The 26,725-nt window shown below is 41.4% G+C and overlaps 1 protein-coding gene across 12 annotated transcripts in view; it reads right to left on the reverse strand.

Moving 5' to 3' along the window:
* The window catches only part of GOLGA4 (golgin A4), a 123,675-nt gene extending 106,074 nt beyond the window's left edge, over positions 1–17,601 (reverse strand). For 4 of the 12 annotated variants that reach the window (XM_054481137.2, XM_054481135.2, XM_054481136.2 and 1 more), the window contains exons 1-2: positions 17,128–17,554; positions 9,243–9,332 (exon numbers count right to left, since the gene is read on the reverse strand). In XM_054481137.2, the coding sequence (XP_054337112.1) occupies positions 9,243–9,332; positions 17,128–17,199 (162 nt within the window). In that variant the 5' untranslated portion in view covers positions 17,200–17,554. Of the gene's footprint in view, positions 1–9,242; positions 9,333–17,127 lie in introns of all 12 variants that reach the window. The other 8 variants (XM_063662039.1, XM_054481133.2, XM_063662038.1 and 5 more) reach the window with 4 other exon arrangements.
* Between the last annotated feature and the right edge of the window lie 9,124 nt (positions 17,602–26,725).

The raw sequence follows: 26,725 nt of genomic DNA on the forward strand, positions 1-26,725 counted from the left end.
CTCTATATATGTATATGCTCTCTATATATATATGCTCTCTCTTTATATATATATGCTCTCTCTCTCTCTATATATATATATATGCAACCCAGAACTAGGGAAGCATATACGTATATGCTATATATATATGACATATATATACAGAGCATATATATATGCTCTACATATCATATATATACAGAGCATATATATGCTCTACATATCATATATATACAGAGCATATATATGCTCTATATATCATATATATACAGAGCATATATATGCTCTATATATCATATATATACAGAGCATATATATGCTCTATATATCATATATATACAGAGCATATATATATGCTCTATATATCATATATATACAGAGCATATATATGATATATAGAGCATATATATACAGAGCATATATATATGCTATATATAGAGCATATATATATACAGAGCATATATATATGCTATATATATCATATATACACAGAACATATATATATGCTATATATATCATATATACACAGAGCATATATATATGCTATATATATCATATATACACAGAGCATATATATATGCTATATATATCATATATACACAGAGCTATATATATGCTATATATATATCATATATACACAGAGCTATATATATGCTATATATATAGCATATATACACAGAGCTATATATATGCTATATATATAGCATATATACACAGAGCTATATATATGCTATATATATAGCATATATATACAGAGCTATATATATGCTATATATATAGCATATACAGAGAGCTATATATATGCTATATATATAGCATATACAGAGAGCTATATATATGCTATATATATAGCATATACAGAGAGCTATATATATGCTATATATATAGCATATATATACAGAGCTATATATATGCTATATATATAGCATATATATATACAAAGCATACACATATTTTTTTATATATATATATATGAAAACACACCTAATTCTGGAATTTAATTTAAAAACAATATGAAAGTTGTTCATGGATGAGTCCCCAGGATAACAATGGACATGTTTATTATGGCCTCTAATAAACGAGGAAGTGTCTCAGGAAGACAGCAAACCAGAGAGAGCAGGATAGGAGGCAAAGTGAAGCTATCAATCCTTCCTTCATAAATTCAATAGGCAAAGTGACACAGAGATAACATCCCTAGGACCCTAATCCACATAATAGTCCATCTGTTCCCCTCCCCTCACACAAGGACCTAAAAAGAGGAAGTGGAGCAGCCCCTCCCCTCTTCCAAGGCTGTCCCTAATAACTTAGTTAGCACCTACTATGTGCAAGGTACCACGCTAGAGATGTACATGCCTTCTTACTGGTAATCCCCAAAACTTCAAAAATTTCTCATTTTACAAATGAGAAAACCTGAGACTGAAAAGTTAACTTTAATAGATCTTTCAGTCAGCAAACGGCAAAGCCAGGATGTAAACTTGGGCTGATCCAGGTAACACCAAAAACCATCCTTTCCTCACCAGTCTATTCCAGGTCTTATTCCAGGTACTAATACAGTACATAGATTTTTACTCCCTTAAAAAAAAATCATTAGACTCAGTTATAAAAAGAAAGTAGATACATGCTACAACACAAATGAACCTTGAAAACATTGAGCTAAGTAAAAGTGGTCAGACACAAAAGGTAACATATCGAATGATTCCATTTATATGAAATATCCAGAAAAGGTAAATCCATTAAGACAGAAAGCAAATTAATGGTTGCCAGGGGCTGGAGGAAGGCGGAGTGGGAATGACTGCTTAATCAGCGTGGGGTTTCATTTTGGGGTGATGGAAATGTTATGGAACTAGATAGACGTGATGAATGTACAACACTGGGAATGTACTAAACACTACTTAATTGTTTGCTTCAAATGGTTAATTTATGTTATATGAATTTAAACTCAATTAAAAAAAAAAATCAGGGTCCCTTGAGCTCAGGAGTTGGAGGCCAGCCAGAGCAACATAGTGTGATACCCTATCTCTGAAAAAGTCCAGGTCCAATGGGGCAGAGGATAGGAGGATGTTAGCTTCATTTGCCCTAGTTAATCCCTTACAGGATCCTACGTTACATATTGCTCTAAAGCAACCCAGAACTAGGGAAGCAAAAAAGATTAACCTCAAGCAACAACAAGGACAGGAAGCCCTACTCTGAGGATAGTGGGGCTACGCCTAGGATCACCAGGAGAGAGTGCTATGATCAAATAGACAGATCTGCCATTTGCGCAGGATAGGAGAGTACCCAGAGTAGACTTATGTAGACTTCAGAGTCAATGCAAATTCAGTCTACTCTCCTCTGCCTTCAATGTTTATAATAATATAGATTTCTTAATGTCCCTTTTTTTTTGAGATGGAGTTTTGCTTTTATTGCCCAGGCTGGAGTGCAATGGCACGACCTCGGCTCACTGCAACCTCCGCCTCCTGGGTTCAAGCGATTCTCCTGCCTTAGCCTCCCAAATAGCTGGGAGTATAGCATTGAGTCAAAGACAAAGAGAACAGTGGAACAGAATATAGAAAGCTCAGAAACAAAGCCACTCAAATATGGACATGAATATAAAGCATGAATGTAAAATGATACTCATTAAGACAGCGTGGTATCAAAGACAAAGAGAACAATGGAACAGAATAGAGAACTCAGCCCCTCAAATATGGACATATGGACACAATTAACGAAAAAATGTAGAACAGTAGAGCAGTGTGAAAAAGATGAGACAACTGGATATACATACTGGAGGGGATGAAACTTGATCCCTACTTCACACCATATTGAAAAACCATTTCCTGGGCTCAAGGGATCCTCCTGCCTCAGCCTCCTGAGTAGCTAGGACTACAGGTGCACACCACTGTGACTGGCTTGGATTTATTTTAAGTGTTAAGTGTTTTTTTGTTTGTTTGTTTTTTGTTTTTTGGCCCTGTGCGGTGACTCATGCCTGTAATCCCAGCACTTTATGAGGCCAAGGTGGATGGATCACTTGAGCTCAGGAGGTTGAAGCTGCGCAACGCTGAGATTGTGCCACTATGCTTCAACCTGGGCAACAGAGTGAGACCCTGTCTCAAAAAACAAAAAAAATGCTTGTTTTTTTTTTTAAAGAAAATGTGGAAATTTAGCTCAAAACATAAATATTTGTCCACCGCAACAGTAGACACAGTAAAGTCTACATATTTGGAATGCGTAGGTGGTAGAATGGTTTCATTAAGTTAATTTCCTGGTCAATTAAAAAAAGGTTTTGCCTTTTTATCTACTGCTGAAAATACTAATATGTCTACTTTCCTGTGTTGGTAAATACTGTATATAAACCCAAATAAATCTATCTTTGTTTGGAGTGCCTCAGGCTTCTTTATAAAAGGGACATAAAGGCCAGGCACGGTGGCTCATGCCTGTAATCCCAGCACTTTGGGAGGCCGAGGCGGGTGGATCACCTGAGGTCAGGAGTTCAAGACCAGCCTGGCCAACATGGTGAAACTCTGTCTCTACTAAAAATACAAAAAGTTAGCCAAGCATGGTGATGGGTGCCTGTAATCCCAGTTACTCGGGAGGTTGAGGCAGGGAGAATTGCTTGAACCCGGGAGGCGGAGGTTGCAGTGAGCTGAGATCACACCACTGCATTCCAGCCTGGGTGACAGAGTGAGACTTTGCCTCAAAAAATAATAATAATAATAATAATAATGATGACAACAAAACAAACCTATAAGGATTTTGACTGGGATTGCACTGAGTCTAAAGATTAGTTTGGAGAAAGTCTTAATATTGCAAATCAAACTTTATCATCTTTTTAGTATTATAAATAGCTTTCTACAGTAAGCCTTGTGGATATACATTTAAAATGCTATTGTTCTATAGGACAGATTTCTAGAAATGGGATTTCTAGATAATAGGATATAAGTTAATTTAAAATATATATATAAGCTATATATATAATATATAAGCTAATTTATATAATATATATTATATATAATAGCTAATATAAGCTAACATATAATGTTATATATTATATATAATAGCTAATAATAATATAATAAGCTAATATATATAATACATGAGCTAATTTAAAAATTGTAAAAATACGGCCCGGCATAGTGGCTTGCGCCCGTAATCTCAGCACTTTGGGAGGCCGAGGCGGGCAGATCACGAGGTCAACAGATTGAGACCATTCTCAGCAACATGGTGAAACTCCGTCTCAAGTAAAAATACGAAAAATTAGCTGGGCGTGGTGGCGAGTAGTCTCAGCTACTCGGGAGGCTGAGGCAGGAGAGTCACTTGAACCCAGGAGGCAGAGGTTGCAGTGAGCCAAGACTGCACCCCTGAACTCCAGCCTGGCGACAGAGCAAGACTCCGTCTCAAAAAAAAAAAAAAAATTGTAAAAATACATACAAACTGTCCTGATGGGGATTACTTTAAAACAATTAAAAAACAAACAAACAAACAAACAAAAACCTTTATTTAGATGTTGAGAGCAAAATAAACAAAAGGTACATAGTACAGTTTTTGCACTCAAAGTTCACGTCATATACACTATATCCTTGGTGCATATACTGAAATGATCTGATAAAGTTGCATAAAAGTACAGAATACATACAGTTTCCTGAGATCTTATTTTCTTAAGTATTATTTACATTACTGCATTTCTTTAACTTTACCATTTCAAATACAATATTGTTGAATTCAGTTTATACATATAACCAATTTGAATGAAAGCTGCAGTACTGAGTTGTAATGTTTTTGCAATCAGTATTAATGGCATCATTTCTATACTCAGTATATTGACTGACATTATAGTATATTAGTTTGCATACAATAAAGTGAAACACTGAAAATAGTGCAGAATTACGTTGATTGCTACCATTGTGTTTTTGTTTTTGTTTTGTTTTTTTTTGCGACAGTGTCTCGCTCTGTCGCCCAGGCTAGAGCACAGTGGCACAATCTCAGCTCACTGCAACCTCCACCTCCTGGGTTCAATCAATTCTCCTGCCTCAGCATCCCAAATAGCTGGGATTACAGGGACATGTTCACCACGTCTGGCTAATTTTTGTATTTTTTTAGGGTTTCACCATATTGGCCAGGCTGGTCTCGAACTCCTGGCCTCAAGTGATCTGCCCACCTCGGCCTCCCAAAGTGCTGGGATTACAGGCGTGAGCCACCGTGCCCGGCTGACTGCTACCATTCCTTTTTAAAAATACTTTTTAAAAATCTAGGATGCTTTGAAACAATTTAATTGAATATACCTTTACAAAATAATTATTTCTGAAAGATTTGGTTTTAGCACTCTTTTACAATTGACCAAGTCAGCTAAAGGTTATTTCTTTCTAAATTTTAATATTAACAATCCTAGCTAAGGGATGGTTTTGGATAGAATGACAAAGCATTGTCATCACTTCACCTCCTTGCTTTTTAAGCTTTTTTGACAATTTTAACAGGTACTTTTGAGAGGTGACACCGTGCTGGCAGTCCTCACAGCCCTCGCTCGCTCTTGGCGCCTCCTCTGCCTGGGCTTCCATTTTGGCGGCACTTGAGGAGGCCTTCAGCCCACCGCTGCACTGTGGGAGCCCCTTTCTGGGCTGGCCAAGGCCGGAGCCCACTCCCTCAGCTTGCAGGGAGGTGTGGAGGGAGAGGCGCGAGCAGGAACCGGGGTTGTGTGCGGAGCTTGCGGGCCAGCTGGAGTTCCGGGTGGGCGTGAGCTTGGCGGGCCCCGCACTTGGAGCAGCCTGCCGGCCCCAGGCAATGAGGGACTTAGCACCCGGGCCAGCGGCTGTGGAGGGTATACTGGGTCCCCCAGCAGTGCCAGCCCACCGGCGCTGTGCTCGATTTCTTGCCGGGCCTTAGCTGCTTTCCCGTGGGGCAGGCCTCGGGACTGCAGCCTGCCATGCCTGAACCTTCCCCCGCCTCCGTGGGTTCCTGTGCAGCCCGATCCTCCCCAACGAGCGCCGCCCCCTGCTCCATGGCGCCCAGTCCCATCGACCACCCAAGGGCTGAGGAGTGCCAGCACACGGCGCGGGACTGGCAGGCAGCTCCACCTGCAGCCCCGGTGCGGGATCCACTAGGTGAAGCCAGCTGGGCTCCTGAGTCTGGTGAGGACGTGGAGAGCCTTTATATCTAGCTCAGGGATTGTAAACACACCAATCGGCACTCTGTATTTAGCTCAAGGTCTGTGAGTGCACCAATTGACACTCTGTAGCTAGCTGCCCTGGTGGGGCCTTGGGGAACCTTTATGTCTAGCTCAGGGATTGTAAACACACCAATCCGCACTCTGTATTTAGCTCAAGGTCTGTGAGTGCACCAATCGACATTCTGTATCTAGCTGCCCTGGTGGGGCCTTAGAGAACCTTTATGTCTAGCTCAGGGATTGTAAACACACCAATCGGCACTCTGTATTTAGCTCAAGGTCTGTGAGTGCACCAATCGACACTCTGTATCTAGCTGCTCTGGTGGGGCCTTGGAGAACTTTTATGTCTAGCTCAGAGATTTTAAACACACCAATCGGCACTCTGTATCTAGCTCAAGGTTTGTAAACACACCAATCAGCACCCTGTGTTTAGCTCAAGGTTTGTGAGTGCACCAATCGATACTCTGTATCTAGCTGCTCTGGTGGGGCCTTGGAGAACCTGTGTGTCCAAACTCTGTATCTAGCTAATCTGATGGGGCCATGGAGAACCTTTCTATCTAGCTCAGGGATTGTAAACGCACCAATCAGCACCCTGTCAAATCAGGCCACTCAGCTCTACCAATCAGCAGGATGTGGGTGGGGCCAGACAAGAGAATAAAAGCAGGCTGCCCGAGCCAGCATTGGCAACCCGCTCGAGTCCCCTTCCACACTGTGGAAGCTTTGTTCTTTCGCTCTTCGCAATAAATCTTGCTACTGCTCACTCTTTGGGTCCACGCTGCTTTTATGAGCTGTAACACTCACCGCGAAGATCTGCAGCCTTCACTCCTGAACCCAGCGAGACCACGAGCCCACCGGGAGGAACGAACAACTCCAGACGCACTGCCTTAAGGGCTGTAACACTCACCGCGAAGGTCTGCAGCTTCACTCCTGAGCCAGCGAGACTACGAACCCACCAGAAGGAAGAAACTCCGAACACATCCGAACATCAGAAGAAACAAACTGCAGACGCGCCACCTTAAGAGCTGTAACACTCACCACGAGGGTCCGCGGCTTCATTCTTGAAGTCAGTGAGACCAAGAACCCACCAATTCCGGACACACTTTGACCACAGAGTGCAATCTAAACCTTACTTCAACTTATTTTATACTAAATAAAGGATTTTTCAATTATATAATTAAGTTTTTTGTTAAAAGGACATTAAATTAACTTTTTCATCATCTCCCTATACCCTATGTGGTTTCTCATTTTGTTAAACTTCTAAGATAGAAGGTACTGTCAGAGACGGGAAATGGATGGGAACCAGGCTTTTTTTTTTTTTTTTTTGAGAGACAGGGTCTTACTGTGTCACCTAGGCTGGTGCAATCATGGCTCACTGCAGCTTTGACCTCCGAGGCTCAAGTAATCCTCCTGCCTTAGCCTCCTGAGTAGCTGGGACCACACAGGTGCATGCCACCATACCTGGCTAATTTTATTTTATTTTATTTTTGCAGAAACAGGGTCTCACTCTATTGCCCAGGCTGGTCTCAAACTCCTGGACTCAAGCAATCCTCCTGCCTTGGCCTCCCAAAGTGCTGGGATTACAGGCAAGAGCCACCATACTTGGCCTAAAACTAAGAACTTCTGTTCATCAAAGGACATCATTAAAAAAATGAATGGCAAGCCACTGAGTGGAAGATAGCTGCAAGATATATATTCAACAAAAAACTCCTAAATATTCTATATTTTTTAAAAAACTCCTAAAAATCATTTTTTAAAAAAAGATAATCCAATAGAAAAATGGGCACAGGACTTAAGCACTCACAAAAGAAGATATCAAATGGGCAAAAGAAGATATCAAATGGGCAATAAACAGATGAAAATGCTCAATCTCGTTAGTTATCAGAGAATGCAAATTAAAACCAAAATGAAAGACCACCACCAGAACAGCTGAAATGAAAAAGACTTTTCCAGCAAATTTACACAGAGTAGAAAAATAAAGACTCTCAAAAATACAGGGCAAAAGCAACTTTCATAAGCTCCTGGTGAGAATTTAAATTTCTACAACCACTCTGGAAAACCATCAGCATTATCTTCTTACTTGTTAAAATAGAGCAGTGATTCTACTCCAAAGTACATATCAACAGAAATGCAGGTACACGTACACCAAAAGAAACGTGCAATAATGTTGATGGCAACATAATTTATAGTAGCCAAAACCCGTAGACAACCCAAATGTTTAACTACAATGTTTACATTTAGAAAGCATATTTAAGAGGTAAAACTATTTAAAAAAAAAAAAAAAAAAAAAGGAAGCAAGCAAATACCAAAAATTCAGGATGGCAGGAATCCTTCAGGGGGAAAGGGAGCACGACAGTGCTGACAGTGTTCCTTTGCTTGACCTGGGAGGATTCACTTCATGATAATTTGCTGATCTGTGTGCATTTATGTTTTACCTTCTTTTTGTATGTATGTTACACTTCACAGAAAAAAAAGTTGGAAATAATGAGTTTTAATGCCAGCTGCTGTTTACATGGAATAAGTTAAATAAGTTACTTCTCAGTTTCCACTCACCAGCTTGAAAAAATGATGTTATGTTGAACAAATTTATCAAATTATTCTGCAAACTTCAACTATTAAATCCAGAATGTATTATCCTCTCAAATTAAGGTTCTCAACAAACCATACTTTATAAAGCATAATTGGGAGAATCACTTGAGCCCAGGAGTTCAAGACCAGCTTGAGCAACATAGTGGGACCCCGGCTACAAAAAATTTAAACGTTAGCCAGGCAGGTGGCGTGCGCCTATAGTCCCAGCTACTCAGGAGGCTGAAGTTAGAGGATCACTTGAATCCAGAAGGTCAAGGCTGCAATGAGTAGTGATCGTGCCACTGCACTCTAGCCTGGGTGACAGAACCAGAACCTGTCTCAAATACATACATACAGACAGACAGACAGACAGACAAACATAAATCATAACTGCTATTTGTGAAAAAAAAAAAAAAAAAGACTAATTGTGTTACCAATAAAAACTCTACCTAGGAATTAAATAGCTGACCTGTCAAAACAGTTTCCCATTTTGTTATCAACAGCATACATTTTAGATTAGTTTCTTGTGAGAGGTATACTAGAAAAGGAATTCCAAACTTACCTCTCTATTGGGTGTACCTTCATCAAGTTGCTCTGTAAATGAAGATGTCCTGCTCCTCGTTCTTGTTGGTGTTGAAGAATTGGCGGAAGCCTAGATTTAAAAATTATTGCACAAATTAGAAAGACTATATTGACTAATGAACTATGTACTAGGTAGTCCTTCTCTCAGTCCATGCCCAAAGAATTCAGTGAAAGAAAGGAAAGGAGCAAAAACATGAAGAGCAGAAAAGGATAACAAATATAATCAACTAGAAAACCCAGGCTACCTACCAGGTCCCTGGCCTAACTCTGCCACCAACTAGAACTATGATCTTAGCTACATGAACTTTTTGAGGACTATGTGTCTCCATATATAAAATAAAGTTGTGATACTAATGTAAGATGATAATATTAGAGAAAACTAAAGCCAGGTGAGGGGTATATAAAAACTCTCTGCACTATCTTTATAACTTTTCTATAAACCAAAATTATTCCAAAATTAGAAACTCATTTAATAAAAAAAGGCTGTCAATTCAATCTTTAAGATCCCTTCTACCTTCTAGCTCTAACATTCAATGGTATGAAATGCACAGATAAACAGCACTTGCCCACCTAATTAATGGCCTTGCTTTGAGCCTACCTTGAATACCACTGCTAAATACTGAGATGCTATTCCATTTAGCTCTGTAATTGACAGCCTGACTCCTATAATCCTCAATGCAAAAAAACTCAGGTGAGAGGGCTCAAAATTTAAACTAGAGGTCTGGGGTCTACTCTAAGGTGAGCTAAACAACCCTAAAAGTATAAAACCAAAACTTCGAGATCACCCTACACCCACAGCAAAATAGATCTGAACTCAGATCTATTTTGAGAAATGAATGAGTCATGATACCTTACCTCTTTTTGTAGTCTGCACTTTACAAAAGGCAGTTAATAAATATTTGTCAAATAAAAGAATGAATGAATAAACAAATGGAACTCTGGTCTGTGGTATCTGTGCACAAATTGCTGTGGTTAGGGTGGAACTGAGAGGTCGTGAGGAATAGTATACAAACATACACATACTCTATATACACATATATACATCCAGACAGACATATACATATTTAGCTTATGATAAAAGTAACATTTTGCATCAGGATAGACATTCAATAAATGTTGGGACAACTGGCCATCCATATGGGGCAAGACACACAAATCAGATCCTTACTTCATACTTAAGCTATATTGAAGATTTAGTTTTTTTTAATTGAAATACAAAAAATTCAAGAGTCTATTTCTACAATCTCTGAATGGGAAAGAGATTTTTATGTGAAAACCAAATCAAAGCAGCAGTTTAATTGGGAGGTGAGGAAAAGCATCTACGAATATGACAAAAGTTTAATAACCTTTTTTCTATAAACAGCGCTTATAAGTCCATAAGTTAGAACTCAGAAAACTTACTAACCCAATCTTCTTTTTATCTGAGACAGGGTAACCTGAGCTCCATCAATGAAACACATGAGACTTCGAGTCATAAGTGAGTGATGTGAAAAAACAGACATACAAATAAAGTTCATCATCTGATGACAATGGAGACAGAACTTCATGCATCCACGCAGATATAAGCTGTGAAGTGACAGATGCAATGCTGGTGCCAAGCCGAAGCAGCTGCAACACAGAGTAGTCTCCCCAGTACAACCGGACGTAGCAATCAGCTCAGACTTTTGGGACCTCAAGGAAATTCTGTAGGCTAAAGAGTCTTCATTAATTCTTTTTCTGCTTACCTAGATTGACTAAGTTTTTGTTGCTTACAACTAAGAACTCCAACACCTTCTAAAAGATGAACCAGAAAAATCAATACGACAGATGAAATTAGCTATGTGCAGAAGTCACCCTAAGGGATGAGATATCCTCTCCCACCAAAGACAAAACAGGAAGAATAAGGACTTAAAAATATGAACAAGAGTAGTGGTGCGCGCCTGTAATCCCAGGTACTCAGGAGGCTGAGTCAGGAGAATTGCTTCAACTCGGGAGGCAGAGGTTGCAGTGAGCCAAGATTGCGCCACTACACTCCAGCCTGGGTGACAGAGCAAGACTCCGTCTCAAAAAAAAAAAAAGCATATAAACAAGAAAATGAATCAATGTGAAATAAAGTTGAAGCCTTAGCAATGGTTTAAATGTCTAGAAAATATGTGACTAAAAGTCAACATCGCACTTAGAAAATGGCAAGGGAAAGCACAGTCACCGTGTAGTATTAGTCTCAGTCTTGGAATAAGTTTGAGCCTACCTTGAACACCACGTTCAAATTACAAATGTTCAAAGAACATCAAAAATAGCTTTCATTAAAGTTGTGATAAATTCAATAAACCCTTCCCACACCTAGAGCCATAATTTGCAAACCATGCCAGTGCCAGCTTCAAAGGCTGTAGGTGCCTCAAAGGCTGCCACTATGGGGGCAGCCTTTTGTATCTATGTATGTATTTATAAATGATTATATGTAAGAACTCCTTTAATAAAATGGTCACTGGGTGGTAAAAAGTTAGAAAAGTACTACTAGACTACAGGAAATACCTCTTGACTAATCAACTCTCTCTGTTGTGATTCCATCATGTCTAAGAAATCTCTGGGTTATTAATTCAGCTTTCCAAATATCCAGATGCCAGGAAAGGGCTAACTTAGACAGTGACCTTCCAACTGCTTAAAAAGTATACCTCACTGCAAATCTTAAAAATTGGCATTATGTCTTACACCTTGGCCTCATATGGTCTAATCAGTAACTGAGAGCCTCATCAGCTCTGAAGAAACTGACAAAAAATCAAATAATGGGGTTTACAAAGTTTAACAGGTTCTAAAACATACTCTCCCCAGAAAAGTAGTACTATCTGGCAAAACGTGGCCTGATGGCTTGTTGATCTTCCTCTGGATCTTCCTCTGGAGTTGTAAGAGTAAGAAATATACGAGAAAATGTATGTGAGTATAAGGTATGTAACAGTGCATAAAGAACTAACTGTACTTCAGCATTTGTCCCAGGTGCCTGGTTCCTTAATGGGCTATCCTCACTTCAAGATATAAAGGGATTTAGATTCCTTCAAACCAAACTTGAGCTGATTAATTGCAATAGCCATAAGAAATCTGAGTCAGCTTTCTAAGCTGTTAACCAAAAAACCTGACAGCTACATCCAGACCCACAATTAATATTTTATTGACCACTACCTAATTATTAACTGACCACAGTTATACTCAATTTCAGTGTAAGAAAAACCATTTTGGCCATGCACAGTGGCTCATGCCTGTAATCCCAACACTTTGAGAGGCCAAGGCAAGATGATCACTTGAGGCCAGAAGTTCAAGACTGCCTGAGTAACATAGTAAGACACTGACTCTACAAAAACTTAAAAAAAAGAAAAACCATTTTAGTCATTGTGATAGGCAAAATTGTAAGATGACTCCAAATGACCCCTGCCCTGTGAATATAATGAGCTATCACTCTCATAATTGTTATGTTACAGGGCATAGGGATTTTAAAGGCATATTTAAGGTTACTAGGTTACTAATCAGTTGACTATGAGTTCATCAAAAGATTACCTGGATGGGTCTAAACTAATTACATAAGCCCTTCAAATATGGGTCTAGAGGGCAGAGAGATGTACTTCTGCTGTCCTGAAAGAAAGCAAAATGCCTACAGGGGCACGTGGCAAGGAGCTGCTGGTAGCCTCTAAGCCGAAAGTGGTCAGCAAGAAATGAAGGCCCCAGTCCTATAACCAGAAAGGACTGAATTCTACCACAACCACATGGGCATACAAAAGGATCCTGAGCTCCAGATGAGAACGCAGCTTGGACAACATACTGATTTTAGCCTTGCAAGACCCTGAGCAGAGAACCCAGTCATGCCATGCCAGACTTCTGACCTACAGAACTATAAAATAATAACTGGGTTATTAGGCACTAAGGTTGTGGTAACTTGTTATGCAACATTAGAAAACTAATCCAGTCATCCTTAGGAATAAGTCTTGAATCCCTTGTCCCTATACCATGACTTTTCATTATCCATTAAGGCTCTACTCAGATGTCACCCTGATCTTCTCCAGAAATGTCTTATTTTGCACAACCACAACACCCTGTATATATCACCATTACACTGAAAGTACTTGTCTCTCAACTCCATTGTGTAGGGACTACATAGACCCTTCAAGGTAAATGCAACATCCAGCAGAGGACCTAGGCATTCACTGTTCATAACTAACATCTGGTTCATTTCACTCTCCCTACAACACCTATGGATTAGTCACGGCACAGACATAGCCATTGAATCCTCATCACAGCACTGTTGTAAGTCACTGCCAAATCAATTTGACATCCCAGTTCTAAAAGAGCAGTCAAAGTAACTTGGGGTTAATTCTTCAAATAAACCTTTATATTTTAGGTACCAAACTTATTAAAGCCTTTCATCATGTTCTTAATAAACTACCTTCTGATCTAAATGTTTCCTCTGGGACTCATGCTTTCCCCAATTTCAAGACTGAAACTATTTAGTAAACTTGGATTTACAATAAGGCTATGTCCCTTCAGAAAGGACTCTTTTCCCTGTTATCTGTGGAACTGTTTTGCTGGTTTTTTGTTTTTGTTTTTTAAATTTGTATCACATAAACTATTATTTTGGGGTCTCACTCTAAAAGAGTGAGGTCAGCTGCCATCTCTGAGCTGAGGGAAAAAAATAAGGGATGATTCTGCAGGCATAAGGAGGGGCCCATATGTTGATTGTTTTAAAATATACATAACATAAAATTTACCATTTTAAACATTTGTAGGCGTACAGTTCAGTGGCATGAACTACATTCACACTGTTGTGGAATCACCACCATCCATCTCCAGTACGTTTTCATCTTTCCAAACTAAAACTCTGTACCCACTAAACAGTAACTCCCCATTCTCTCCTCTCTCCAGCCTTTGGCAACAACCATTCTATTTTCTGTCTCTAAGAATTTGACTACTGTAGGTACCTCAATTAAGTGGAGTCATGTACTCGTCCTTTTGTATCTGTACTTCTATAATTTTTAAGTTTTAGAAGTACTTGAAAAGGCTAAAAATGTTTTAAAATATTTGTATTCATGTACTACATATATCCCAAGAAATTACAATGTCCGTATTACTTCTTGATGTTTCTTTTATTGACTTAGTTCTTTAAGTAGTTTAAAAATCCAAAATAGGTATCTGTTGTTAAAACATAATTTTTTTTTTTTTTTTGAGACGGAGTCTCACTCTGTCTCCCAGGCTGGAGTGCAGTGGCATGATCTCAGTTCATTGCAACCTCTGCCTCCAGGTTCAAGCAATTCTCCTGCCTCAGCCTCTGGAGTAGCCAGGATTACAGGCGTGCACCACCACGCCCCCACTAATTTTTGTATTTTTAGTAGACCTCAGGTGATCCGCCCGCCTTGGCCTCCCAAAGTGCTGGGATTATAGGCATGAGCCACGGTGCCAGGCCAGAAATGGGATTTTGCCATCTTGGCCAGGCTGGTCTTGAACTACTGAGTTCAAGTGATTCAAAGTGCTGGGATTACAGGCGTAAGTCCACCATACCAGGCCACATTTTTTGTTTCTAAGATCACAACAATTCACAAGCAAGGAGAAAAATATATGGCAGGCAGAAAGGAAGGTTACAAAATAATTATCAAAAGTAGACCACGAATGGCCAGGTGCAGTGGCTCACGCCTGTAATCCCAGCATTTTGGGAGGCCGGGGCTGGCGGATCACCAGAGGTCCGGAGTTGGAGACCAGCCTGACCAACACAGTGAATATACGTATAATCCAAAAGGATTATTTTAAACCTTTTGTACACAAAGTGATTTTATTTGATCCAGATGCCCTGTCTCACCAGAAGCATTAAGCTATAGAAACAGAGCTCTTATATCTTAGTTTGTGACTAGCTTATTATTACTAAAAACCTCTGTTAATGAACAAAAACAATTCATTTTCACGAAGAAAAGCTAAACGCTACAAATAAGAAAAAGCACACTCAGTAATTTACCAGCACCTTAAAGTATATTCCTCTTAAACTAGTTTTACTATGTGTGTATATAAATACACTTACATACAGATTCTTTTTCCCAAAACTGGGATCACATTTTACCTGCTGCTTCTGTCTTTTAACACAAATATCTTTCTGTGTTAATACTTTTCTGAAGCCTCTAACGCTAGCTGCGTAACATTAGACAAGTTACTTCACCTCTTCGAGCCTCACTCCATCTATAAAAGAGGAATTATAGTATTATCTACCTCACAGGTTTATGTGAGATTAAATAAAATAATCTGTGTAAATACTACGCGAAATGTCCGGTACATACTAAGGACACAGTAAATGTTGACTTTTTATGGCTGCATAATAACCTATCAAGCATAATTAATTGCCTGATAAAATTTAACCAATTCTCTATTGTTGGACATTTTTGGCTAGTTTTTAACCTATTAAAACAACATTGACATAAAAATCCATAGAACTAAATCTTTAATACATCCTAAATCTTCTTAGAATAAATTTCTAGAAATGGAATCCTGGCTCAATTACATTTTATACATTCCCAAGTGGAAGTGCCTTACATTCACTAACATGCCCATTTCCCCACATTCCTCATCTCTACTTCACTTTTAAAGTTTATCTTTGTTTCTTAATTTACAGTGTTTTGTAAAATTTTAAATGACTGCAATAGATGGTATGAAAAGGACAATCTTTACTACCTAAATTTTAATTACCATTTGCACTTGAGAAAAGAAGCAACCCTTCAGTGTTGTGTTGATGTTTTTCTCAAGCACTGTTTTACTACACATGAGCTTTAAATTTAAAAAGAACAACTTCAATTTATAGTTTCAGAATAAACCTAATGCAATCGTTGTATGTTAAGAATTTAGAAATGCCTCCAAGTTAGTCAAAACTCAACTTTTCTTGCAACCGCAAGCAAAGACCAAAAACCCTAAAATTAAGGGACAGATCTGCTCAATCTGTTGAAATTCAAAAAGGCTGGGAAGAAATTAAGCAGAAACCGTCGTCTTCGCTGTTAAGACCCTGTGCTGCCAGCATCGAAACATCTCCAGTGAACGCTTAGAAAACTGTTTCTTTAAATTAATACTACTTAACACGCCTCCTTTTCCCTGGAAACGCATTTCCTAAAGCAACAGCATTCCTGAAAAACAAGCATAACCTTGTCCGCAGAGCAGCAAGACTTAAAAAGCAGAGCAGAGTTCCGGACAGGCAGAGTGTCTGCCCCTCCGCCCGCCAGTCCCGGATTAACCAAGTTATGCGAAGTGACTAACTCGTGACAGCCTCGGGCGCTGGACGCCGGCCACGACGCCACCTCTTTCAGGTCCCACCGCTCCTACCAGCAGCCTGACCCAGGATGGCTCTACTCCCCAGCCTTCAATCCCTGGACCTGGGTTTGGAATTAGGAGACTTCCGTCAAGCGTCAGTTGTGCGGGATCCTGGCCATTCCACACAAAATCTCACGATGGGCAAGAGATAGGGGGACACCTCGAGCAAGTGGTCAGATATCACGAGGGACCCGGGTTTTCCCACTCCGCTCTCATTCCCAGCGTGGGGTCTCAGATGGGTGGGAGAACCTCAAATACGGATCAGAAATCATGCAAGTTCGGAGTCTGGCCTTAGGAGAAAACTCTTAACGGAGATGGGATGTCACGAGGGATCCAACCACCCCCATCCACTCATTACTGGATGAAGTTTTGCGATGGGAAAATCCAGGTCAGGAGTTACGGACGACCTGAACCGCCCGGAGCTCCTCCTGGGTCCGGAGTTTGGGAAGAGTCCGGGTTAGGGGTCAAAGGTCACGGAAGAACTCCCCACTCCCCCCGCCTCTTTCGTCCGCGGGCCGGTTCAAGGGGTATTCGGAACTAGGGAAGGAGAGCGGCGGCCATCGTACCTGAGCAGGAGCCAGCGCCTGCTGGAGCTGCTGCTGCTCCTCGCTGATCTTTTGCTTCAGTTTCTTGAACATGGCGCAGCGTACGTAGGGTCCTGAGTGTCAATGAGACCCGAGGGGCGAGAGCCCGGGGAGTCCCGGCCGCGGCGGCTACGGCGACTTCTCTACACCAGGGACAGCGGGGGCCGCGCCTCGCCGCCTCCTCCTTGAGCCTGTGGGCAAGTCCGGACACTCGTTCTGAGGGTGTCGGCGTCGCCGCCGCCGCGTCTCTTTCTTCCGGGTGCCACTGGCTGGCCTCGGCCCCCCATCCAGCCCCGGGAGCCGCGGCGGCGACGACAACGGCAGCAGGTGAACTGTGCGCCAAGGGCGCTTGCGCGGCCTACGTGGAGCTCACCGAGGCTAACTACGGAGCACCGGATGGGACAAGCACAATGTCGGGTCCCGCACATGCGCGCTCGGCCGGTCGCTCCCGAACTCGCTACCCTGGAGGACACAAGGTTCGGTCCTGCCTGATTTCGTTGAGTGCGGAGACCGCCCTCGCGGCTCAGAACCGGAGCGTGGGCTAGTCTGAACACTACACTGACTCTCACCTGGGCTTTGGCCCTGCGAAATCAGACGGGGAGAGTGCTGCTTCTATCGATGGCAGCAGGGCCGACGGGCCCACCGCAAAGACCACAGGGATGAGCGTCCAGGATGGGATAAGGGGAGATCCAGAGAACCTGACGCGGGCCCTAATTGATAGTGTTCTTTTCTTTAGTAGCTGTAGCTAGGATTCTATGTCTTCGGTGCCAGAGGGGCCCGCTTCCATTCCCTGAACTCTTCCAGCGTCGGGAAGTCCCTGATACCAGGTGCCAGGGGTCCAAATGTTTTATGCCAATACTGTAAAACCTCAAGTGTTTGGACACCTGCTTTATTCTTTTCTTCACCGAAATCGTGTATTTCACGAATTCATTCAAAAACCTTTATCAGGGCTTGGAGATGTTAAAAGAATTTACAGCCTAGTGGAAGACACAGATTCCTAATGAGTCCAAATTTACTCTTAACACCTGCAATCATCCTACAAGATTTTAATGTTTATGTGCCTCATTTATCCAAAACCCTGAACTTTGGCTGCCTGTGAATCCTCAGGTCCATTTCAGCAACCCACTTTTGCATGCTGTACCTTTGGTATCATCTGAAATTGCTTACATTGTCTCTGGTATCAGAATCTAACAGTATATGCTGATCTCCACGTTTTAGCAAATTTTGTTTACCAGCAATAATAGGAGCAACCTGCTCTCAGGAGTCCATATTCTGATCCCTAAATGTATTAGAGCCACAGTGGGGCCTGGAACACTGCCTTAACACCTGGGCTAAGTCCTCTTATATCTCATAGTGAACACCTTATGTATGTAAGGGGTCCCCAGCCCCCAGGCCACAAACGGGTACCAGCCCATGGCCTGTTAGGAACCGGGCTACACAGCAAAAAGTGAATCTGGCAAGCCAGAGAAGCTTAATCTGTATTTACAGCTGCTCCCCATGGCTCACATTATCGTCTGAGCTCCACCTCCTGTCAGATCAGCTGTGGCATGAGATTCTCATAGGAGCTGGAACTATTGTGAACTAGGCATGAGAGGGATCTAGGTTATGCTCCTTATGAGAATCTAATGCCTGATGATCTGTCACTATCTCCCATCACCGCCAGATGGGACCATCTAGTTGCAGGAAAATAAGCTCAAGGCTCCCACCGATTCTACATTATGGTGAGTTGTGTAATTATTTCATTATATATTACAATGCAATAATAATAGAAATAAAGGGCACAATAAATATAATGCACTTGAATCGTCCCAAACCATCCTTCCCCATCCCCCTAGCCCCCATCCCCAGGAAAAAATTGTCTTCCATGAAACAGGTCCCTGGCACCCAAAAGATTGGGGACCACTGCCTTATATAATTACCGAGAGTTTTTTCTGGGCTTTTTTGTTTTGTTTTATTTTGTTTTTCAGGAGTACTTAACTCTCAGCCAGGCACAGTGGCTCATGTCTGTAATCCCAGCACTTTAGGAGGCAGAGGCGGACAGATCATTTGAGGTCAGGAGTTCGAGACCAGCCTGGCCATCATGGTGAAACCCAGTCTCCACTAAAAATACAAAAATTAGCCAGGTGTGGTTGTGCATGCCTGTAATCCAAGCTAATCGGGAGGTTGAGGCAGGAGAATTGCTTGAACCCAGGAGGCGGAGGCTGCAGTGAGCTGAGATCGTGCCACTACCCTTTAACCTGGGAGACGGAGTGAGACTCCATCTCAAAATAAAAATAAAAAGAGTACTTAACTCTCAACTGACGGAAGTTCAATAGGCCTTCAGCTGCTTCCAGCTCCAGATGCCCAATATACATCTTCCCCCCAATTTTCACAATTGTGCATCAAAGTTTGTCAATTTTTTTTGTTTTGTTTTTGTTTTTGTTTTAATTGTATTTATTGATCATTCTTGGGTGTTTCTTGGAGAGGGGGATGTGGCAGGGTCATAGGATAATAGTGGAAAGAAGGTCAGCAGATAAACACGTGAACAAAGGTCTCTGGTTTTCCTAGGCAGAGGTCCCTGTAGCCTTCCGCAGTGTTTGTGTCCCTGGGTACTTGAGATTAGGGAGTGGTGATGACTCTTAATGAGCATGCTGCCTTCAAGCATCTGTTTAACAAAACACATCTTGCACCGCCCTTAATCCATTTAACCCTGAGTTGACAAAGCACATGTTTCAGAGAGCACAGGGTTGGGGATAAAGTTATAGATTAACAGCATCCCAAGGCAGAATAATTTTTTCTTAGTACAGAACAAAATGGAGTCTCCTATGTCTACTTCTTTCTACACAGACACAGTAACAATCTGAGCTCTCTTTCTTTTCCCCACATTTCCCCCTTTTCTTTTCGACAAAACCGCCATTGTCATCATGGCCCGTTCTGGATGGTCGCTGGCTCTTCGGAGCTGTTGGGTACACCTCCCAGACGGGGTGGCGGCTGGGCAGAGGCGCTCCCCACCTCCCAGACGGGGCGGCCGGGCAGAGGTGCTCCCCACTTCCCAGACGGGGCGACCAGGCAGAGACGCTCCTCACTTCCCAGATGGGGCGGCTGCTGGGCAGAGGCGCTCCTCACTTCCCAGATGGGGCGGCTGTGCAGAGGCGCTCCTCAGTTCCCAGACGGGGCGGCCAGGCAGAGGCGCTCCTCACCTCCCAAAGTTTGTCAATTTTATATGTATACATATATATGCATATATCTGTGTACATATATGTGGGCCCTATCAAAGCCAACTATTCTAAATAATAAATAAAAAGGATCCAAGATAACACTTAGAGAAGACATCAGAAGAATGCTAATTATGTGAAAAGGGGGATAGCTTTGCCAGGACACAAAAAAGGAGACAGGGTTGAAACCCTTCATCACATGTAACACAATGTTGTTAAAACATTAAACCTCCTCACAGCCGCATTCTGCTTCAGGTCTCTGCAAATTAACATTCTTTCAGTCAGAAAGAGCAGTCTTTCTGACTGCTCTTAAACCTAGAAATTACACAATTCTTCAGCTCCTCTGAGTGACACAAATTTGGATGCAAATCACCTTCTGTAGTCTCAGGCTTTGGCCCACTTCTCAGAATTCTGCATTAATCCAGCTGAAGCACACAGCCTGTCCCCGTTTTCTGTTAGTAATTTGAACTCATTTCCTATCTACCTACTCAAGGATTAGCACACCTCACTGCAGAGCAGGATATTTAAAACAGGCTTGCATTTCAATCATAATGATCAAAGGCCTCATGAATTTATTTTCCCAGTGGAACTAGTACCCACATTTTTCAACACAAAGAAGCAATTCTAATAGTTATAGACCAACTGTCATTCTTCCACCCCTTCCAATTGCACAAAATGCAAATACTATCTCCATGTTTCAGAAAATTTTCAGAATAACATAATTGCTAGGGGTTCAGATTGCTTTCCAAGCCTTAGATTTAACAAAATAGCATGTCAGAAAATGCTTCTAGTCAAGAACCAATACACATCTGAAACCTTCAACTGATTTCCTACTTTCTGACCACAAATGTATCATCAGTCCTTTTGCGTCACCACACAATGCATTTTCTTAACCCTTATCAAGAATCCTTGTACCTGCCAACCACAAGAGTATAGTATAATGGTTAAGAGCACAGTCTTTGGTTTACATAAAAGTTATCAATTTTTAGGCAGGGTGCGGTGGTTCATGCCTGCAATCCCAACCCTTTGGGAAGCCGAGGCAGGTGGATCACCTGAGGTCAGGAGTTCACCAGCCTGGCCAACATGGCAAAACCCCGTCTCTACTAAAAATGCAAAAAAAATTAACGAGGCATGGTGGCAGACACCTGTAATCCCAGCTACTCAGGAGGCTGAGGCAGGAGAATCGCTTGGACCTGGGAGGCAGAGGTTGCAGTGAGCCGAGATCGTGCCACTGCACTCCAGCCTGGGCAACAAGAGCGAAACTCCGTCTCAAAAAATAAAAAAAGTCATCCATTTTCTAGTTCTTTAACCTTTGGCACTTAAGCAAACCACAGTATACAAAATCAAATGCCTAAAGGGAACAGGAGGTTATGAGTAAAGCACATTTACATAGGATTTAAGACAATGGAAAATGTAGGAAAGTAACAAAGGACAGTGTGAACCCATCTAGGGGCATTTTTAAATCAATGCAACAAAACAACTCTTGGAATAAAATTCAGCCCAAAGGCCAGATTGTGACCTCTGAGTCTTAGCTCTCTACATTTCATTTTCCTCATCTTTAACAATTTAATACTATTTCATAGGATTGTTGTGAAGTTCAAATGAGATGATATGCATAAAGCATACAGTTCATAGTAAATGAAACTTATAAATTCGAAGAGTTTAATTCTCACTCATAACGCTCTCCCTCTGTATGTTGAGAACTCAAGCCTACACCTTTCCCCTGAGCTCTAGATCAAGCTTGTCCAACCCACGGCCCATAGGCTGCATGTGGCACAGGATGGCTTTGAATGTGGCCCAATACAAATTCATAAACTTCGGAAAACATTATGAGATTTTTTTGTGATTTTTTTGGGGGGACTATCCGCTATTGTTAGTGTATTTTATGTGTGGCCCAAGCCAGTTCTTCCAGTGTGGTCCAGGGAAGCAAAAAGATTAGACACCCCTGCTCTAGATTATAGCATCTCCACTGGGCTCTCAGGTTGAGCAGGGCCAACAACTATGTCTGTCATGCATCCCAGTCAGTGCTAGTACAGGGCCTGACACTACATTTCTACAGAGTTAATAGTATTTTTTGGTTTTTTTTTTGAGACAGAGTCTTACTCTGTTGCCCAGGATGGAGTGCAGTGACGCGATCTCGGCTCACTGCAACCTCCACCACCTGGATTCAAGCAATTCTTCTGCCTCAGCCTCATGAGTAGCTGGGACTACAGGCCTGCGCCACCAAGCCCAGCTAATTTTTGTATTTTTAGTAAACACAGGATTTCACCACATTGGCCAGACTGGTCTCAAACTCCTGACCTCAAGTGATCCGTCCACCTCTGCCTCCCAAATTGCTGGGATTACAGGAGTGAGCCACTATGCCAGGGTTTTTTTTTTTTCAAATACACTACCAATGGGGGAAAAAAAACCAGTTAATTAATCTTAATACATCCAATTGCCTTAATGGCCAACTGGACAACTTCCCTTAATGGCCCTCCTTAATGGCCCACAGGCATCTCACCTTCAACATCTCCAAAAACGAAATCATCTGCTACTACCCCTCTACCATCACCATCAGGCTTGTCCCTTCTGTGTTTCCTCTCACCTTCTTGCTGCTTCTCCTTTTCATAAGCTTGTTTTTTCATCTATATTTTCTACCTTGGCTGGTGTAATCTCCATCTTCCCAGTTACCAAAGCCAAAAGTTTGGAAGTCAATTAAGACATCCCTCTCTATACATCACCCGTATCCAGAGAATCACTAAGTCTTGTGTATTTTCCTCTGAAATACTTCTGAAATCCATCTGCTTTCCTAATTTACCCTGCCACTAGTTTCAGTCGTCATTATAGCTTATCATTTAAATGGCCCCCCAGTTTCCAGTTTTGCTTCTTTCCAATCCATCTTCCACATAGCTGATGTTACTCTCCTGCTGCAACCCCATCAGTGGTCACCTTGTCCTACATGAAAGTGTTCGTGCTACCAGGCAGTACAAGAAGCCCTAAGCAGCCTGGCTCCTGCTTTCCCTCTTAGTAAACCCCAGCCACTCTTCATACTTCAAAGTTCCAGAAATGTCAAATTAACTCAGGGTTCCCTCGGCACATTCTGCTTTTTCTTTTTTTAAGAGAGAGAGAGAGACAGGGTCTCACTGTGTTGCCCAGGCTAGTCTCCAACACCTGGGCTCAGGGTTCCACATGCCTCAGCCTCCCCGAAGTTCTGAGATTAAAGGTGTGAGCCCCCGCACCTAGCCACATCCTGCTTTTATTATTTTTTTTTTTTTTGAGATGGTGTCTCAGTCTGTCACTCAGGCCAGAGTGCAGTGACATGATCTCGGCTCACTGCAACCTCTACTTCCTGGGTTCAAGCGATTCTCCTGCCTCAGCCTCCCTAGTAGCTGGGATTACAAACATATGCCACCACGCCCCGCTAATTTTTGTATTTTCAGTAGAGACAGGATTTTGCCATGTTGGCCAGGCTGGTCTCGAACTCCTGACCTCAGGTGATCCGCCTGCCTCAGCCTCCCAAAGTGCTGGGATTACAGGCGTGAGCCACCACGCCTGGCCCACAACCTGCTTTTATATACATGCTTGCCTTTCTTTTTTTTGGTCTACAAATTATACAGAGCAGTTGTGAAAATCATAATGAGTACAGCAGTGTACTCATTGTCCTCCTTGACTGTACCTTTCTTCCTTTTCCACTTTGCTTCTCTACCCTGGACAATGCAGTGCTCACATTTCATTATCTCTTTCAAGCATTCTCTAATACCACTCCCCAAACCACCCCCGACACACACATATCAGTAGAGTTAATCATGCTCTCCTCTATACAGCCTCAGTCTTACATGCTGTTAACGTATGTACACACTGAATTTTTATCTCCTTTTGTTACAAAAGTAATATGCTCACTGTAACAAATATAATCTGGTCCCTGCAAATAACCTGTATTAGTAATTCATTTTTCATTTTTTAAATTTTTCTGTATTTATAAAATATATACATTTAATTATCTATACATAAAATATATGAAATATATACATTTAATTATCTATACATAAATATATTTAGTTTTGTTTTATGAAAAATTGATTATACAAAATCCATATCTTGCTTTCTTCAATTAATATGCCATGAATATCATTTATAATCAGTATATGTATTTCAATCTCTTTAATGGCTACATAGTATTTTATACTATATATGAATTATAATTTAAGATTTCTAATTGGTAGGCATTTAGCTTCTCTCCTGTTTTTTGCTAATAAAAAACTATTAAAGTGAGCAACTTTGTAAGTAAATGTTTGTATACTAGTGTGTATGTTTCTGTAGAAAATAATGGATTTCTGGCCGGGCGTGGTGGCTCACGCCTGTAATCCTAGCACTTTGGGAGGCCAAGGCAGGTGGATCACGAGGTTAGGAGATTGAGACCCTCCTGGCCAACGTGGTGAAACCCCGTCTGTACTAAAAATACAAAAATTAACCTGGCGTGGTGGTGCGCCCCTGTAGTCCCAGCTACTCAGGAGGCTGAGGCTGAAGAATCACTTGAACCAAGGACTCCAAGCTTTCAGTGAGCCAAGATGGTGCCACTGCACTCCAGCCTGGCAACAGAGCGAGACTCCATCTCAAAAAAGAAAAAGAAAAAAGAAAATAATGGATTTCTAGAAGTATAATTGAGAGTTCCATCCAATGAGCATGATTAATGCCAACTTGATCTCCAAAATGTATAGCAATTTATATTTCTACTGATAGTGTGGGAAATGCCCTTATGAATATGTTTTTAATTTTTTGTCAATCAAAAAGATGGTGAATGGTATTTTACTTTTGTTGTAGTTTCATTTAATTATAAGCAATGTTAAAATGTCATCTTAAGTGTGTATGTTATCATAGTTCTTTCACATTGTATTACACAATTCATGTAACCCAGATATTTGCTCTTCCTTTTCCCCTAAGGGACAATTCCCTCTAAGTATATTTAGGGAAGTAAACTAGTCCTTGATCTTCCAAGTTCTGTGTTCTTCTCACTGTCTCTTTACTATTGCTAAATCTTCTCTCTGCTATGGGACACTTCTCCATTTGTTACTGGTCTCAGCCTGGAAAGCATGACTGCAGTTCCCTGGGGATCTTGATGCTTATCCTTCCAAGGGGTTTTACAGGATGGGAGTTGGGGGACAGAGGAGAATGAGTTGAATTTAGGGTAGGTGTCACATATTCTATGACCCCAGCTCTTCCTTCCATTACAGTTCTACTCAAGATATGGAGGTGGGAGAAGAGAGACTTTTGTTGTAACAAGTAACAAAGATGTAGACATTGAAATATTTGTATTACTATATTGTTTTAATTTACTTCATCAGAACGCTTCAAAATGTTATGTTGTTCATATTTACTTTTATAGGAGTATATTGTAAGGCTATGTAAATTTCAATTATAAAATAGTTGGAAAACCTCCCATGGAAGAAAGGTCTACACATCAGAGTCTAAACTTAGACTCTTTGAAATTTAGCCAACTTTTCAGCCTGGTATAACTTATCTTTAGAGGGTCTTAAAAAATATTTGTTGTTGCCAGGCTCGGTGGCTTACGCCTGTAATCCTAGCACTTTGGGAGGCTGAGGCTGGCGGATCATGAGATCAGAAGTTCAAGACCATCCTGACCAACATGGTGAAACCCCATCTCTACTGAAAATATAAAACTTAGCTGGGCGTGGTGGCACATGCCTGTAAACCCAGCTACTTGGGAGGCTGGGGCAGGGGAATTGCTTGAACCTGGGACGCAGAGGTTGCAGTGAGTTGAGATCGCGCCACTGCTCTCCAGCCTGGGTGATAGACCAAGACTCCGTCTCAAAAAAAAAAAAAAAAAAAATTAAAATTTAAAATTTAAAAATTTAAAAAAAGTTTGTTGTTAATTTAATGCCCATTATTGGCATAAAGTAAATAAACTATGGAAAAGTGAAGAGCTACTTCTCTTATTGGCTCTGTTTGACAAATAGACACAAAGAACCAAAAGACTTATCCATAGTAATATGATCTCAGTGATAGAACTGGAAAGTGACTCCAGGACTTCTTGCCCTCTTTCCTGGTCTCCAGCTATGTTTAACACTTCCTTCACTTCTCTGAGTCACAGTCTGCTAATATTTTTAAGCTGTTCAACTTATTTTTTTATTTATTTTTTTTTTTTTTTTGAGACGGAGTCTTGCTCTTTTGCCCAGGCCGGAGTGCAGTGGCGCGATCTTGGATCACTACAAGCTCCGCCTCCTGGGTTCTCGCTATTCTCCTGCTTCAGCCTCCCGAGTAGCTGGGACTACAGGCGCCGGCCACCACACCCGGCTAATTTTTTGTATTTTTAGTAGAGATGGGGTTTCACTGTGTTAGCCAGGATGCTCTCGATCTCCTGACCTCGTGATCAGCCCGCCTCAGCC

Source organism: Pongo pygmaeus, chromosome 2, assembly GCF_028885625.2.
Source record: "Pongo pygmaeus isolate AG05252 chromosome 2, NHGRI_mPonPyg2-v2.0_pri, whole genome shotgun sequence".
Classification (NCBI taxonomy): domain Eukaryota; kingdom Metazoa; phylum Chordata; class Mammalia; order Primates; family Hominidae; genus Pongo; species Pongo pygmaeus.